Below are 17,262 nucleotides of genomic sequence, written 5' to 3' on the forward strand. Positions count from 1 at the left end.
TGGTGGCTCAGTGGTTAGCACTTCAGCCTCTCAGCGCCAGGGACCCAGGTTTGATTCCAGCCGCGGGCAACTGTGTGGAATTTGCACATTCTTTCCGTGTCTGTGAGAGTTTCCTCCAGGTCCTCCTGTTTCCTCCCCACAATCCAAAGATGTGCAGGTTAGGTGAATTGGCCACACTAAATTGCCCATAGTGTTCAGGGATGTGTAGGTTAGTTGCATTATTCAGGGGTAAATATAGGGTAATAGGGTAGGAGAATGGGTCAGGGTGCGTTACTCTTCATAAGGTCAGTGGGTCGACCTTTTTGGGTTGAAGGGCCTGTTTCCACACTGTAAGTATTCTATAATTTCTATATACTGAAGTTGGGTCATATTTTATAACTCCTATATAGTTTTGAGCATTTGGTAGTTCAGTACTATTTATCAGTGATACGAAGCTCTACATTGATTTAAACAAAACAAAGAAATGCGGGTGCTAGAAATTAGAAATAACAACCTAAATTGCTGGAGAAACTCAGCAGATCTGGCAGCAGTTATGAAGAAGGGTTCCTGGACCCAAAACATTGACTCTATATTGTTTGTCTGGTTTATGTACTAAAGAAGAACAATTTTTCACGAAGTTGCTTTTCAAGAACTAATCACTAATAAGCAGGTAATCATTTCCTTACCATGCTTCGTTAACATTTCTCCATAGATGTTCTTGATGTTGATTTAACCCAATCTTACCAGTTTTGTATTCTACCAAAGACTGCAAAATGCGCCATCTTGTGGCCCAATCTGGAGTTTCCAGAGCAAAGCATTTAATGACAGGCAAGACTCAAAGTTAGGAGCTGCTTAGCTAGCTAAGAATAGCTAGCATACATCTCCCATTTTAATAGTGTGATGTTGGAAAATTTCAATGAATATTATCAGTGAAGCAGATGACTGTTCCATTCTTGACCCTATGATCTCTTACGTTAAAGCTTAATAGTACATGTTTAATATTTTAGTACACTCAGATCGGGCAAAATCTTGTGCTGTCCCAAGATCAGGAAACCAGGTCGGCAGGGGAATGTAATTGTGTAAGAGGCCAAATATCTGTCTCTCAATAGTGAGATTAATTCTTGAACTTTAAAGACAGGTGAAGCTTTCCAACTGCAAGATTGCATGGATGATTATTAAAAGGTCAGTTTGCTAAAATTAATTTCATCTTCTCAATCAAGTTCTCCTCAAGTCAATTACATTTGCCCTCTAATTTCCAACTGCACAGAAATGATGTACAAAAGGCAAGATACTGTCCTTGTTGGTTTAGAGAGTGAGAAGCCTCTGCTTTGCCCTTGAGCCTTTATCTCTGCTTGTCAATATTGACATTGGTGGCGATAGCCTAAGATACATTGAGGTTGGAGGATGATGTACAGTGGGATGTTCTGAATGTAATGCACAAAGAGGCTGGGCAAAGGTGGAACTCTGCCTGAGGAAAGGACGCATGCTGACTGGGAAAAATGGAAAGGCTAATGTGTTTAGCCTCTGGGTGTCTTTTAAACATCCTGCCAGGCCCTTCAATCCCTCACTAACAACAATTTCCTGCATCTCCTATCAACAGATTGCGAGCATAGAGACACAGCCAGAGATGAGCTGAGAACTGCACAATTATAATAGAAAAGCTAACCAATCCTGAATGCACTCAGATTGCCTGCCACCAAATGTAGTCTCCATATGGAAAATTCCATTCTTTTTCTTTCTTACTAGATTTTGCCACAACATATGAACTTAAAAGGTAGGAATTGGTGTAGTCCACAAGGCGTGCCTACCATTCAATAAGGTCATGGCTGATTTGATTTTTAAAGGCAAATCAAAATTCCTCCCTATTCCTAATAACCTTTCACATGTCTTGCTTAGCCAGCACCTAATTGCCACTACCTTAAAAATATTTTGAGGCCTTCTGTTCAGGGAGAGTTTCGAAGACTTACAATCATCTGAGAGAGAACATTTTGCCTCACCTTTGTCTTAACTGGGCAATATCGTATTTTAAAACAGTGATCCCTGAGTTTCAGATTTTCCTGCAAGAGGAAACGTCCTTTTCATTTTCACCCTATCAAGCCCTCTCAGAATCTTGTACATTCAAGTCCAGTTGCCTCTTAACCTTATGAATTCCAGTGGATACAAACATAGCCTATCCAACCTACCCTCATAAGACAACCTGCCTCAGTCACACAAACCTTCTGAATTGCTGCCTATACATTTGAGTTGTGTTTCTTTTTAAATAAGGAGACAAATAAAGTACACATTACTCCAGTGCCCTGTATAACTGAAAGTATAACCTCCCTACTTGGGTATTCAATTTCCCTCTCAGTAAAGGTTAACATTCTATTAGGTTTCTGAATTATTTGCCTAACCTTCAAATGGGCCTTTTAAAAGCCATACTTAATAACATGGAGATCCTTCTCCATTTTGGAGCTCTGCAATCTCTCATTATTTTATTCTGCCAAAATGGACAATTTTCACACTTTCTCACATTGTACTTAATGTGCCAAATCAATGCCACTCACTTGACCTTTAAGTTCACACATGGGATGTGGGCATTTGCCTTGACCTGTGTCTTATAGATCATGGGCATTTTTGCAGAGAAGGTGAGTTATTCACTACAAGATTCCTAGCTTCTGACATGCTCTTGTATCACCATACTTGTGTAACTAGTCCAGTTCTGTTTCTGATCAATGGTAATCAACATTGAGGGATTCAGTGATGATGCTACCATTGACTGTCAAGGGACAATGGTTAGGTTCTCTCATGTTGGAGATGTTCGTTGCCCAGCACATGTGTGGCATGAATATTACTTGCCACTTGATGTTTATGTTCCTTTGCAGCCTCAACTTACTTTCCTACCTATCTTTGTGTCATCAGCAAATTTAGCAATCATACTTTTGGTCCCTTCATCAGACATTTACATAAATTGCAAAGAATTGAGGCACTGTCTCTGATCCCTGTGGCAATTACTTATTTCACCGTACCAACCTGAAAAAGACTTCTTTATGTCTTCTCCGTTTCCTTTTGGCTGGCCCATCATCTATTCATGCCAATACATTAGTCCCTGTAGCATGAGCCCTTTGTTTTCTTTGACATGGCACCTTTATCAAATGCCTTGTGGAATCTAAGTACAGTGCAGGACATCCACTGACGCCCCTTTTATCCACAACACAATATTTCAAATTTTGGTGTGTGCTATCAACTGAGCTAACAATGAAGCAGTGTGTTGCTTCTTTTAAATAACTTAAATGAATTGATTAAATTTGATTTCTCTTTCACAAAATCAAGCTGGATTTGTGTGTTTATCTTGAACTTATCTAAGTGCTCTGCTGTAACTTCCGTAGGAACAGCTTTGAATATCTTCCCTATGACAGTTACGCTAACTGGCTTGTAATTTTCTGCTTTCTGTCTCCCCATCCTTTTTGTGTAAAAGAATTACATTATTTATTTTCCAGTCTATTGAGACCTTCCCCATATCTAGTGAGTTTGGAAACTTTTAAAACCAATGCCACAACTATCTCAAAGGCCATTTCTTTAAGACTGTAGAATGAAGTCCATCAGGACCAGTCAGCTTACACTTCAAAAATTTGCTCACCATTTTCCTGATTGTAATTTTCCTGAGTTCCTCCTTCCCTTCCATTTCCTGATTTACAGTTCTTTCTGAGATGTTACTTGGAAATACCAATGCAGAATACCTGTTTGATTAATCTGCAATCTTACTTTCCATTATTAATTCCCCAGAATCTCTTTATACTGTACAGGCAGTGTTAATCATCTTCAGCTATCCGTAGAAACTTTTCACTGGTTTCATACTTCTCGGTAGCTTCCTCTTGTACTTTTTTTTTAAACTTATAAAAACCAGCAAAGAATGAAAAATATTAATATTTTGTCCAAACTTCATCTTACCTTTTTTAACGTTTGATGTTACTTATAGCTTTTTGTTTACTTTGTGGATGGTGTCGATGGCTTTTCTTTGGATATGTATCAATATTTTGCATTATGGAATATCTCCTTAGATATCTGCCACTGTAACTGTTGATCCATCCCTTAAACTAATTTGCACATTCACTTTAGTCATCTCTGCTTTCGTGCACTCGTAATTGTCCTTATTTAAATTTAAAAAAATACTACTCACTCTTTTTCTCAAACTGAAAGTAAAAGTAAATCATCTTACGATCACTGCTACCTAGGGCACCTTCACTGTGAGGTCATTAATTAATCCTCGATTCTTACACAATACCAAATCGAGTAATTGGTTGACTTCGTAATGTGTTGTTCTATGAAATTATTCTTGAAACATTCTGTGAGCTGCTCATCTGGGTGACCTTTGTCCATTTAATTTATACACTGCATATGCTGATTGAAACCCTCCTGATTATTGTTGCAGCTTTTAGATGAACTCACATTATTTCTCCCTTTTTGGCTCCACCCTACCATGTGATTTTTTAAGGGCTTGTACATCACTCCTTCAAGTAACTTCTTGCATTTCTCATTTCTCATCTCTAACCAAACCACTTCGACATCTAGTATTTTTGAACTTGAGTCATCCCTCTCTCTATTGTGATAAAACCACTGTTAATTAACACATCTGTCCTGCACTCATTATCCCTGCAGCTTGAATATTCTGGTTCTGGTCCGAGCTGTTGATTTACTTGTAGATTTCTACACTTTGCCCGTTGTCACAGTTTATCAGTTCCCATATTGATATCTTCAGCTATTGCCTTGTCTGTACTCTTTGACTACATCTTTCTAAACTTTATTCTCTTTTACTGGAAATGTGTTGCTGGAAAAGCGCAGCAGGTCAGGCAGCATCCAGGGAACAGGAGAATCGACGTTTCGGGCATAAGCCCTTCTGCCCGAAACGTCGATTCTCCTGTTCCCTGGATGCTGCCTGACCTGCTGCGCTTTTCCAGCAACACATTTCCAGCTCTGATCTCCAGCATCTGCAGACCTCACTTTCTCCTCAAAGATTTATTCTCTTTTACCCAACTATTTAGTTTAATTTCTGCTGAGTATCCCAAGTATGCAGCTCGCGAGAGCACCAGTCTGAGCATGGTTCACTTTACCTCTTATTGGTCAAAGTGCTCATGAATTAAAACTCACTTCTCCCCCACCAGTCTTTGAAGCACACATTTGTTCCTTGGTTCTGATTTGTCCAATGCAAATTTGCATATGGCTCGGTGATAATCTAGACTATTTTTAATCTGTGTAATTTGATGCTGAGCTCCTCAAACCAATTATGCCAAATCTCTCTCTCTTCATTTTACCTTTTGTGGTCCATTGCAGCTATCAATAACAATGATTGGATCCCTCCCCTTGATGATAAGTTCCTCTCCGCCCTGAAGAGATGTCCTGACCCCTACACTGGGAAAGCAACAGAACATTCTAGATACTCTCTCTTATTTGCAAAGAACACTCACTGCCCCTCATTATACTGTCAGGAGTTGCCATAACATTCTGGGTTCTGCCATAACATTCCCCTACTAGAATGGCTTCAATAACATGCTGCCATTAGTTGGCTCCATAAGAAATAGGAACAGCAGGATGCTATTCGGCCTTCAAACCGGCTTCATTATTAAAGGGATCATGACTGATCCAGCACTCTCCATTCAACACTTCACTCTCCTACCTTTTCACCTTTACTCTTGACTCTTCTACTTATCAAGAATCTATCTATATTAGCAGTAGACAAGAACTCTGCTGCTACAGTTATCTGTGGTAGGGAGATCTGAAGATGCGCAATCTTCTTCTGAGAGAAGAAATTAATTCACATTACAGTCTTAAATTTGGCACCCCTTTCCTCTGAGCCTTTGCCCTCTGGCCCTGGATTCTCCCATGAAGGGAAACATTGTCTCTACAATTACCCTGCCAAGCCCCTTAAGAATCCTGCATTTCAATGAGATCAGCTCTTATTCTTCTAAATGCCAGTTAGTATGGTCCCATTTGTTTAGCTTTTTCTCTCAAGATGATCCCTCCATTCCAGTGAACCTTCTGTGAGCTATCTCCACTGAAGTGATATGCTTTCTTAAATAAGAGGACTAAAATTGCTCTCATTACTCCAATGTACATACGTTCAGCTGTCCTTGTATGGTTGCAGTAAGACTTCTTTGCTTTTGTACTCCAACCCACTTGAAATAAGGACCAACATCCATTTGCTTACCTGATTACCTCCTACATCTGTGTGCTAGCTTTGAGTTCTGTGCACTACTTCCTCCAAAGTCCTTTGCTTTGCAGTTTTTATCTGTTTTCCCTCATGCGTTCTGCATTCCCACCCCCCCCGCCCACACTTATCTAAACAAGTTGAAGGAACCTCAAAACTATTGAATAATCGCAAAAGCTGGGGTTCCTGCTCTCTTTCCCTCTGCCCCTTTAGTAGCCTCATTTGCAGTCATATTCACCTGTCCCTGACTATGTCCAAATCAGAAAACCTTCTCCTAAGGGGGTGACCGCGTTCTGGTAAAAACCTCCAGTAACTTCTCCATCCATGATTTGGAGATGCCGGTGTTGGACTGGGGTGTACAAAGTTAAAAATCACACAACACTAGGTTATAGTTCAACAGATTTAATTGGAAGCACACTAGCTTTCGGAGCGTCGCTCCTTCATCAGGTGGTAGTGGAGGGCTCAATCCTAACACACAGAATTTACAGTGTGATGTAACTGAAATTATAAATTGAAAAATGATTTTTAACTTTGTCCTCCATCCATGTTTTGTTGTATCTGCAGCTTGGCCTCCATCTGGTAAACTATAAACCAAAGCTTCTGACGAGGAGCAAATGCTTATTGCCAATATATTTTGTCCTGAATCAAGTTGCATGCAAGGGCTCCCATACGCTACAGCTGCGAAACATCAGCTGTTCTGCCACCTTTGAAAGTGTTTTAATTAACTAAGTTATTTTGCTCGTTTAATTTCCTTTGTCTTAGTGCTCCTTACCATCCGTTCCAATACTGTTAAAACCTTAAGAATAGAATAGATCTTAACCACTTACCAGATATCTACTACGCAGCTTCTTCCCTTCTAATGAGATAGAACCAATTCTGAGAGGGTGGAAGAGTTAGAAAAATTAAGGAACACCCCAAACCCAACTCCCATGAATATTATCCTGGAGTTACCATTGATCAGAAGTTTAACTGGACTACCATATAAATTCTGCAGCTTTACAGAAGACCAGAGGATGGTAAATTTGCAGCAAATAACTCACCTCCTGACTTCTCAATGTTAAGCTACAGGATACTGAATAAGGAGCATGATTGAATACTTTCCCTTTGCCTTTTTGAGTACATCCATAAATAGATTCAAGAAAACTCCACAATGTCTGAGTCAAAGAACCTCTGATCAATATCCTGTTTACTATCTTAAATGCTCACTCATTTAATCAATCATTTTTTTAATTTCAAAAATATACTTTATTCATAAAATATTTTGATGATCTGTACAATTGGTCAAGACATACATCCGTAAACATTCCACTTCTTGGTATACAGAGACAGAGAAATCTTCATATATACAGGTTTGTACGATTACATATTTAGCAGGGGGGGTCAGCGGAGCCCCCTTACTGCGTCGGACCCCTGTGCTTAGGCAGGCAGATGTAACATGGTGATCTTTCCCCACTGCACAACAACCATGTGCGTTATCCCTAACACCTCAGTGAGGGTGCCTCTAGCATGAGCTTTGCAGTGGCTCACTACCACCTTTTTTAAGTTGGGTTGAGCAATAGATGCTGGTCTTATCATTAGTGCTTGCATCTTGTGCATTGCTAGTGACCCTTGTTTTTCATAAACTTTTTTTTTAAAACAAAATAACATTTTAAGCTGTATAACACAAGGGCAAAGTGCTGGTGCTGTAGCTTTAATGATAACTATGTTGGAAGCAGTAAACTGGGTAATGCATTCAAATACATTCACTTTTTTTTAATCTTTGGATATTAATAGCATCACCTATATAATCAATTCTGGAAGCACAATGTCGGAGAGAATTAATTTCTTCACATCTGCAGGATGTTTGGTGCAGAATACACTTGGAACTTTAATGGACAGTAAAGCTGAAGAGTTCTGTCGAAGAGTTGAATGTAAATATGTCATGAAAGTATCAGTGCTCTCATTGTACGTGAAAACTTGTAATTTTGTTTTTGTAGATTCATGATGCCCATGTGCACCAGAAGGTATATGAACATTTCCCACACATCATGCTTTGCTGCTGCCTGAGGAGTACTTTGGTGATCACAGAATTTTCTGGGCTTAGTACAGAATTTCAGCCCTTCTCTTCCAGTGGCAATCTCTACATCAGTTTGCTGTTCAAGTATAATCTGGATCTGCCCAATTATTTGTGGGTGGTTCACATTATAGAAACATTTACACAAAGGTATCTATATATATCTTTATGTACATACAGCATGCAAATGTACCATTATCTTAATTTAATGTAATTTCCTTACCTTGAAAAGCTGCCCACATTTTAGATTAGATTTGATTAGATTCTCTACAGTGTGGAAACAAGTTCACACCGACCCTCCGAAGAGTAACCCACCCAGACCCATTTCCCTCTGACTAATGTACCAATGGGCAATTTAGTATGGCCAATTCACCTAACCTGCACATCTTTGGATTGTGGGAGGAAACCGAAGCACCCGGAGGAAACCCACGCAGACACTGGGAGAATGTGCAAACTCCACACAGACAGTCGCCCGAGGCTGGAATTGAACCGGGGTCCCTGGCTCTGCGAGGCAGCAGTGCTAACCACTGAGCCACAGTGCTGCACAATTTCTTTATTATTTCCATCATTGTCTTCTGAACTGTATAACCAACTCAGCTTTGAAGACCAAAGCAAAGGAAGATGCAATGGATATTTATAAAAATGAGTTGACTAGGATGTGACATGCACCTGTACATTGATAGCTTTATTACCATGTTGCAAACTGAAATGTTTTAAGTCATTGAAATCTACTGAATGTCTGCAAAGGATTGTACAGGGTCAGAGTACCTTTTACACTTTTTTTGTTTTAGGTATTTTTTCTTTGGATATAAACTACAATATTTTATGAGAGACCATTTAATCTAGTTTTATTACAAGAATAAATATTCAAGTAACGATATATGTGAATGCACTGATGTCCTTTAGTTTATATGATTGACTGCATCAATGGCTATACAACATAATCTCAGAATAATGCTCTCCTCCTCTCAGAATAATCTCTGTGTCTTATTAGCTCCTCTTCCTTTTTTTAGGATGAGAGGATCAATATATGAAACGGGTACTTTTTACGGTATTTAAAAAATACCAGTAGCGCCAGTGGTCTCTTTAAAGACAAATGTGTGCTTTGCAATGTTAAACAAGGACGCTTTGCCTGTTGTGTGCACATAGTATTTGAAAATACTATCATTCTTAACTCACCTTCCAGCTCTCAATTTTTTAAGGTTTCTGGCTCTTATCACAATGTCAGGCATGAAGTCAAATGACTCCCTCTAAAATCATTACTAGATGCAGATGACACCAAAATTGGAGGTGGAGTGTGGGCTGAGAAGTGGCAGATGGAGTTTAATTCCGATAAATGCAAGGTGCTGCATTTTGAGAAAGCAAATCTGAGCTATAGGAAGAGGTTGAATAGGCTGGAGCTGTCTTCCCTGGTGCGTCGGAGGCTGACGGGTGTCCTTATAGAGGTTTACAAAATTATGAGGGGCATGGATAAGGTAAATAGGCAAAGTCTTTTCCCTGAGGTTGGGGAGTCCAGAACTAGAGGGCATAGGTTTAGGGTGAGAAGGGAAAGATCAAAGTTTGTGAGAAGATTTGTAGCTCGGGTGCTCGTTGTTGTGGTTCTGTTCGCCGAGCTGGGAATTTGTGTTGCAGACGTTTCGTCCACGTCTAGGTGACATCCTCGGTGCTTGGGAGCCTCCTGTGAAGTGCTTCCGTGATGTTTCCTCCGGCATTTATAGTGGTTTGTCTCTGCTGCTTCCGGTTGTCAGTTCCAGTTGTCCGCTGCAGTGGCCGGTATATTGGGTCCAGATCGATGTGTTTGTTGATAGAATCTGTGGATTCCCTGGCTGTCCTGTTTGGCTTGTCCTATAATAGTAGTGTTGTCCCAGTCGAACTTGCGTTGCTTGTCATTCGCGTGTGTGGCTACTAAGGATAGCTGGTCGTGTTGTTTCGTGGCTAGTTGGTGTTCATGGATACGGATCGTTAGCTGTCTTCCTGTTTGTCCTATGTAGTGTTTTGTGCAGTCCTTCATGGGATTTTGTACACTACATTGGTTTTGCTCGTGCTGGGTATCAGGTCCTTTGTCCTGGTGAGTTGTTGTCTGAGAGTGGCTGTTGGTTTGTGTGCTGTTATGAGTCCTAGTGGTCGCAGTGGTCTGGCTGTCAGTTCAGAAATGTTCTTGATGTATGGTAACGTGGCTAATCTTTTGGATTGCGGCATGTCCTCATTCCGTTGTCTTTCCCTTAAGTATCTGTTGATGAAATTGCAAGGGTATCCGTTTTTGGCGAATACATTGTAGAGGTAGTGTTCTTCCTCTTGTTACAGTTCTGGTGTGGTGCAGTGTGTTGTGGCTTTTTTGAATAGTGTCTTGATGCAATTTCTTTTGTGTGTGTTGGGGTGGTTGCTTTCGTAGTTCAGGACTTGATCTGTGTGTGTGGCTTTCCTGTATACCTTTGTGGTGAATTCTCCGTTCAGTATTCTCTGTATCATCATGTCTAGGAATGGGAGTTGGTTGTCCTTTTCTTCCTCTCGAGTGAATCTGATTCCTGAGAGTGTGGCGTTGATGATCTGGTGTGTGTTTTCTATTTCTGTGTTTTTAATGATTACAAAGGTGTCATCTACATATCTGACCCAGAGTTTGGGTTGAATTTGCAGTAAGACCTTTTGCTCTAATCTTTGCATTACAGTTTCTGCTATGAGTCCAGAGATGGGTGAGCCCATGGATGTGCCGTTGATTTGTTCATATATTTGGTTGTTGAATGTGAAGTGTGTTGTGAGGCACAGGTCCAGTAGTTTGAGTATGCCGTCTTTGTTGATAGGTTCCCCGTCTTGTTGTCTGTTCTGAATGTCCAGCAGGTTGGCTATTGTTTCTCTGGCTAGGGTTTTGTCTGATTCCTTTTGATGTTTCCTCCTAACAGATGAATACTGCTGTTGTTATTGCCATGTATAAATACAAGTGTGAATTTTTATTTGCATTTCTTAATAATTTTCTATGATGTTTTATCCCTCTTTGCAACATCTGTATATGATTAAGCCATAAAATATGGTCATCTGCCATAAAATGCAGTTTTCTTAATTGGGGGCAAAATAACTAAAGAAATAGAAAGATTAGCAAAGTCAACACTTGTTCAGAGTTTGCTGTAAATTTTCAAAAGTAACTGTCAAAGTTAGCTATAAGTTTGATATGCATTTTACATAAATAATGCCCAAGAAGCAGGCTTTTCAGAATAACTTGTGCAGAGAAAGTGTTATGAAGTTGTAGATATGTCCTGTACCTTTTAAGGGAGCTGAAAGTTCTGGCTGGTACGGTGTGCTGAAAAATTAAAAAATTTAACATCTGGTTGTGAAACAAATAGCTAGAGCTGCATTGCCATGGTGCACAACAAATTCAGATTCAGCCAATCTGTTTAAATTATGTCCCAGATACCAAATCCAATCAAATTTGAATTTTACTGTTTTGGATGACATCAAACCAATGAGCGGATCTGATGTTTTGGAGTAGATAAAATCGGGTATTTTGAATATTTTGAATAGAAAAGCAAAGAACAGCCAAGCACCAACAGCCAGCAAGCAGAATAGCTCTCTGAAAGAAAGTCGTGTCGCAGAAGACCAAAGATGACCTAGAGGAGCCTACAGAGGACGTTTGACATCCAAAGTTGACTGATTTTGAAAATTGTTTTGCGGTAAATTTTAAGAGGGAATTTATTGGACCAGTATTGTAGAGTGGGAGGTAAAAATAGATTTAAGAGAAAGGAGTTGTAAATAGTTGTTGTTTCATGTTCTCTAATGGACTTAAAAAATTAACAATGTTATTCTTTTCTTTAAATAGAAATATTTAGGATAGTTTTTTGCCACTCAATTTAGCAGATTACAGTTTGAGGTGTGCTTTTCTGTGTCTGGTTTAAATTACCAGAAGGGTTTATCCTGTGTCCTAACAAAAGGATAATTTATAAATTCATCAATAGAGTCCAATCTGAATAACCATACTTCAAAGTTTGTCATGTACAGATTTGGCAAAGAGGGATAAAACATAATGGAAATTTTAGTATTACTTCATTCTATTTATTTAGTTATACTGTTTGTACAAGGTTGGGACAATTATTAAATGAGGAACACTTAAACAAACTTATTACTATGGTTTTATAAGAAATCATTGTCATTTCTGTTTTCCTTTATATTGCAGGTTTTGCCCTCGTTTCCTTCGAAAGCAGCACATCCTAATGTGTGATACTGAATCTGGAATTATTGGGATGTTTCTCAACTCTGTTCTGAAATATACCAGTTGGAAATTGGTAGCTAAATCAGCGCGAAACATCTACCAGGAGATATTGGCTCAGTCACATCAGTGTCCTCTTAAAGAGGTATGTATATATTCAATTTTGTCAGGTCTTGTACAGAAAGTACAAGACTTAAATACCAATTAAGACAGTTTTGAAGAAATGATGGCCCAAATTATTTTCCCAGACTCGGTTGCTTTCCAACTTTCTTTCTTTATTTATTCTTTAATAAGAGTACATAGCTTTTTTGGAGTTTCAGTAGCTATTTATTACCTTGTCCAGGAATGCTCTTCAGGAGACCACTGAAATCATGGAGTCCTTTCAAGACCAAATAACATGAGCTACAAATTTGAAACAAGAATGTTGGCTGATTTTCATTTCCTCTGTAGCATGCAGAAGCGAGGCTAATTTTAATACCATTACAGATGCACCTTTTTACTTCCTGGATTTACTTTCATGAATTTTATCCTGGGCATTTCAACCCGGTCACGCACCACACGCCTCTTCAAACCCTTTGTTTTAAAGGCTCTCCTTAGAACCCAACTCTCTGGGATATGTGACAAAAGTGGATCAATATCTTCTCAGCTTAGCAGCTGATTTTTGATTTCACCCCTGAAATACTTTGTCAGATTTTTGAGTTTAAGACGTGTTTAAATGCAAATAATATTTGTTGTTTTTAAGTTATTTGACTCAAGACAGTACATTTTGAAAGTTGAGAATGTATCTGCTGTTCTTAACCTGCTTTTGCTGTAAGTCTTTATGTTCAGTATTGTTTCTTATATGTCTTGTAAGCTTTCGGTGCTCTATTTCTTCAGCAATTATTGTTGGTTGAAATAAACACATTTTACTTTTGTGATTTAAAGAATGAAGGAATTGCATTTATATGGTGACTTTCAAAGCCTCAAGGCATCTTAAAGTGCATGACATATGAATAAAAGGTACAGGTAGGCCATTCAGAGCCTCTCACCTGCTCCATGTGATCATGTTTGGGTCAATTGTGATGTCAAATCCACGTTCACATGTACCCCAGAACCTTTAAGCATGGAGTTTGATAAGAATCTATCTACTGCTGCCTCAAAAATGTTTAAGGCATCTGCTTCCACAAGCTTTTCATTGAAAATTCCAAACGATTTGACGATCTAAGAGAATATCTTTCACCTCAGTTGTTTTAAATGAATAGCCCCAAATCTTTTTAACAGTTCTTGATTCTTCCATAAGAAGAAACATCCTCTCGACATCTACACTGTCAAAACCCTTTGCAATCTTTTATGTTTCAATCAAGCCACCTTTTACTCTTCTAAATTCCATTGGATACGAATCTAGCCTGTCCAGTCTTTCCTCACAAAAAATTCTGCCCATTCCATATATTAAACCAGTAAACCACCTCTGAACTGTTCTAAAGTATTTATATCCCTCCTTATAGAAGATGATTAATACTGTACGCAATGCTTTAGTTAAGGTCTTACCAATGCCCTGTATAACTGAAGCATGACCTTGTTACTTTTGTATTCAGTTCCCTTTTAATAATTGATAACATTCTGTTGCTTTCCTAATTATTTACTGTACCTGCATGTTGACCTTTGTAGTTCATTCAGTGTACCAAGATTCTTCTACACCTTGGAGATCTACAGCTCTCACCGTTTTGATAATGTTTTTTCTTTCATCCTGTCAAAATGGACAAATTCAAGTCTTTCCACATTATATTCCATTTGTCACATTTTTGGTGATATCATATCTTTTTATAATACAAAAAACTGTGGATGTTGGAAATGTGAAACTAGCAAAAACATAAATTGCTGGAGAAAATTGCACAGGCGGCATCTTTGGAGAGAAAATAGAGTTGATATTTTGAGTCCAGTGACCCTTTGGAACGTGTATCTTTTTGTAGCCTCCTTGTGTCCTCTGCAAAACCTAATTTCATACCAATCTTTGTATCATCAGCAAATTGGGCAATCATATCTCCTGTTCCTTCATCCATTTTATTTATAAAAGTCGCCAACAATTGAGGTCCCAATACCAGTTGCTGTCGCACACCACTCATTATATCTTGTCACCTTGAAAAAGACCATTTATGCCTACTCTCCACTTTCTGTTAACCAGCAATCTTGTTTTTATGTTAATATGCTACCCCGACACCATGAGCTTTTATTGTCCATAATGACCTTTGATGTGGCACTTTATCAAATTCTTTCTGAAAATCTATGTACAGTATATCCTTTGGTTCTCCTTTATACATAGCATGTATTATCACCTCCAAAGTATTCCATTAGATTGGTCTAATATGATTTCACTTTCATAAAACCATGTTGACCTTTTCCAAATTATTGTGTTTTTATCTGTGTGACCTGCTATAACTTGTTTAATAATTGCTTCTAAACTTTTCCCTATGACAGATGCTAAGCTAGTGGCATATAATTTCCTTCTTTCTGTCTCTTTTTCTCTGAATAAATCTGCTACATTTGCTATCCTCCAATCTAATGAAACTGTTTTTGAATCAAGGAATTTTGACAAAGTTAAGACCAATATTACTATCTCCATGCTCACTTTTTAAATTAATATCCTACTATGAAATCCATCAGGACCTGAGACATGTCATCTCACAACCCCAACAATGTATTCAGTGCCACTTCTCTGGTAGTTATGATCTTCCCGAATTCCTCCCTCCCTTACATTCATGATTTATCACTGCTTCTGGGAATTTACTTTCATCTATCACTTCCTTATTTTCCTTTGTAAAACTCAATCTCATTTTCAATATGACCAATGGTCACTTTATTAATCCTTTTCTTCAAATATATATAGAAAGTCTTGCTATTTGTATTTTTACATTTCAGGAGGGCATTCTCACTTAATCAGTTTTAAATTTTGTTATGTTTATATTGGTTTAGCCTTACTACTAGTTACACAAGTTTGAACCATAGTCATTTACCAGAAACTCATAAATAACTAGTTGACTTTCCTGTAGCAGAGTAAGAATAAATTGCTGAGGCTGAAAATGTTTTGGAAAAGCAACAGAATACCTCTTCCCCTTCATTCCCTTAATCAGTTAATCCTGCACTTTATTGTAAGTTGCCCTCAAATGCTTGACTGTATTTAACTGTCTAGTTTTACATATATTTTTAAGTTAACCTGTCCAGAGATGTTGTTACACATCTGAGGTGGGACTTGAACCCAAGGCCTCCTGACTCAGAGGTAGGGACACTACCACTGCACCACAAAAGCCCTTTGTCCAGTTTATAATCTACAAACACAGAAGGCCAATCTGACTCACTTAAGAACCAGAAGCGATATCAGCAGACCAAGACACACAAATAGCAAGCGGGACATAACACCAGCGCTTCATCGGAGGTTCACTGATGATGTTATCTAGCATGGTGACGAAACATCTGAGAAATCTACCGGTTCAGTGAGCAAACCTAAACCTGATCCACAACCTGAGCTACAAATCTTCTCCAAAATTGCAGTCACTTCATGCAGGTCCAGATTGTGCTGATGTTTCATTGCAAGCCGCCTTGAACTCCCATTTAAAACTGTCAGCAATAGAATTTAAACTCTAGGTTTTATTTTAATGCTAACTGCAAACAAAAATGTAATTATTTTTGCGCAAATAAAAAGATGTTTTAATCCAACAATTGCATTAATTCAGTCCTAGCTTTAGAGCAAACTAAGTACTTCATGATTTGTCACTGATGTGATGTAGGAAACATGACCAGTAAACCTTGATAACAGCAATGTGATAATTAATCAATAATCTGTTTCTAAATATGTTAATTGAAAACTACCTTTCTAAGAGAACAACTAGCATCTCAGTTTTAACAATCCTATAAATTATAGCTCTGATAATGCAGCAATCCTTCAATGCTGCCTGAAATTTTGCACTCTGATCTCTGACGTGGAATCTGAAATTCCAATCGTTTGACTTTGAGGGAGGACTGCTACCTCTTGAACCAACCTGACTCTTTTCTTTTTATTTGTTATTTTACCAACCACTAATGTGATTTCATCGGTGGCACTGTGGTTCAGTGGTTACCACTGCTGCCTCACAGCACCAGGGTCCCAGGTTAGATTCCAGCCTCGGGTGACTGTCTGTCTGTGTGGAGTTTGCATATTCTCCCTGTGTCTGCGTGGGTTTCCTCCGGGTGCTCCGGTTTCCTCCCACAGTCCAAAGAAGTGCAGCTTAGGTGAATTGACCATGTTAAATTTCCCATAGTGTTAGGTGCATTAGTCAGAGGGAAATGGGTCTGGGTGGGTTACTCTTCGGAGGGTCGGTGTGGACTTGTTGGGCCAAAGGGTCTGTTTCCACAATTTAGGGAATCTAATCTAATATTTGTTTTTCTTTAGATCTCTCAACCAAATTTTCCATGTCAGAGTATTTCATTATCAGAATTGCTGTCTCTTACTGAAGAAAGAGCCTGGAAATCTCTCCACATGTCCTCCTTGTTGCCAGATGACGAGATCAAATACTTGATAGCTCAGCAGGTTAACAGTAAACTTGCTTGGTCATTTGAAGTTTCAAAACCTGAAGATTTTCAGCCTCAAATGGTACTTTATTGTTAATAACACTTACTTTTCAACATCAATAATGTCATATCTTTGATTAATAGTTTAAGTCGTTATGATGTGATGTACTGATGTGAGTGTGACTTCTTTGGTCCAAAGATAGGAGACATCAAATGGTGCTTTGTGAGCAGGAAAGTTACTGTGTGCAGTTAGCACTGAGCCATTTGGGTCTGAAGGCCCAGTTTTTATTGTAGGTCTTTGCTATGCCAGTAGGGCAGTGGGTGAAATGC

General features: G+C 38.8%; 1 protein-coding gene across 1 annotated transcript in view; it reads left to right on the forward strand.

Annotated features, from left to right (window-relative positions):
• The window catches only part of ctc1 (CTS telomere maintenance complex component 1), a 75,455-nt gene that overhangs the window by 15,360 nt on the left and 42,833 nt on the right, over positions 1 to 17,262 (forward strand). The window contains exons 8-10 of the mRNA XM_087981479.1: positions 8,140 to 8,366; positions 12,379 to 12,556; positions 16,814 to 17,014. Of these exons, the coding sequence (XP_087837605.1) occupies positions 8,140 to 8,366; positions 12,379 to 12,556; positions 16,814 to 17,014 (606 nt within the window). The remainder of the gene's footprint in view (positions 1 to 8,139; positions 8,367 to 12,378; positions 12,557 to 16,813; positions 17,015 to 17,262) is intronic.

Source organism: Chiloscyllium plagiosum, unplaced genomic scaffold (assembly GCF_037043375.1).
Source record: "Chiloscyllium plagiosum isolate Xiang-an unplaced genomic scaffold, Cpla_swu_hap1 HiC_scaffold_39, whole genome shotgun sequence".
Taxonomy (NCBI): domain Eukaryota; kingdom Metazoa; phylum Chordata; class Chondrichthyes; order Orectolobiformes; family Hemiscylliidae; genus Chiloscyllium; species Chiloscyllium plagiosum.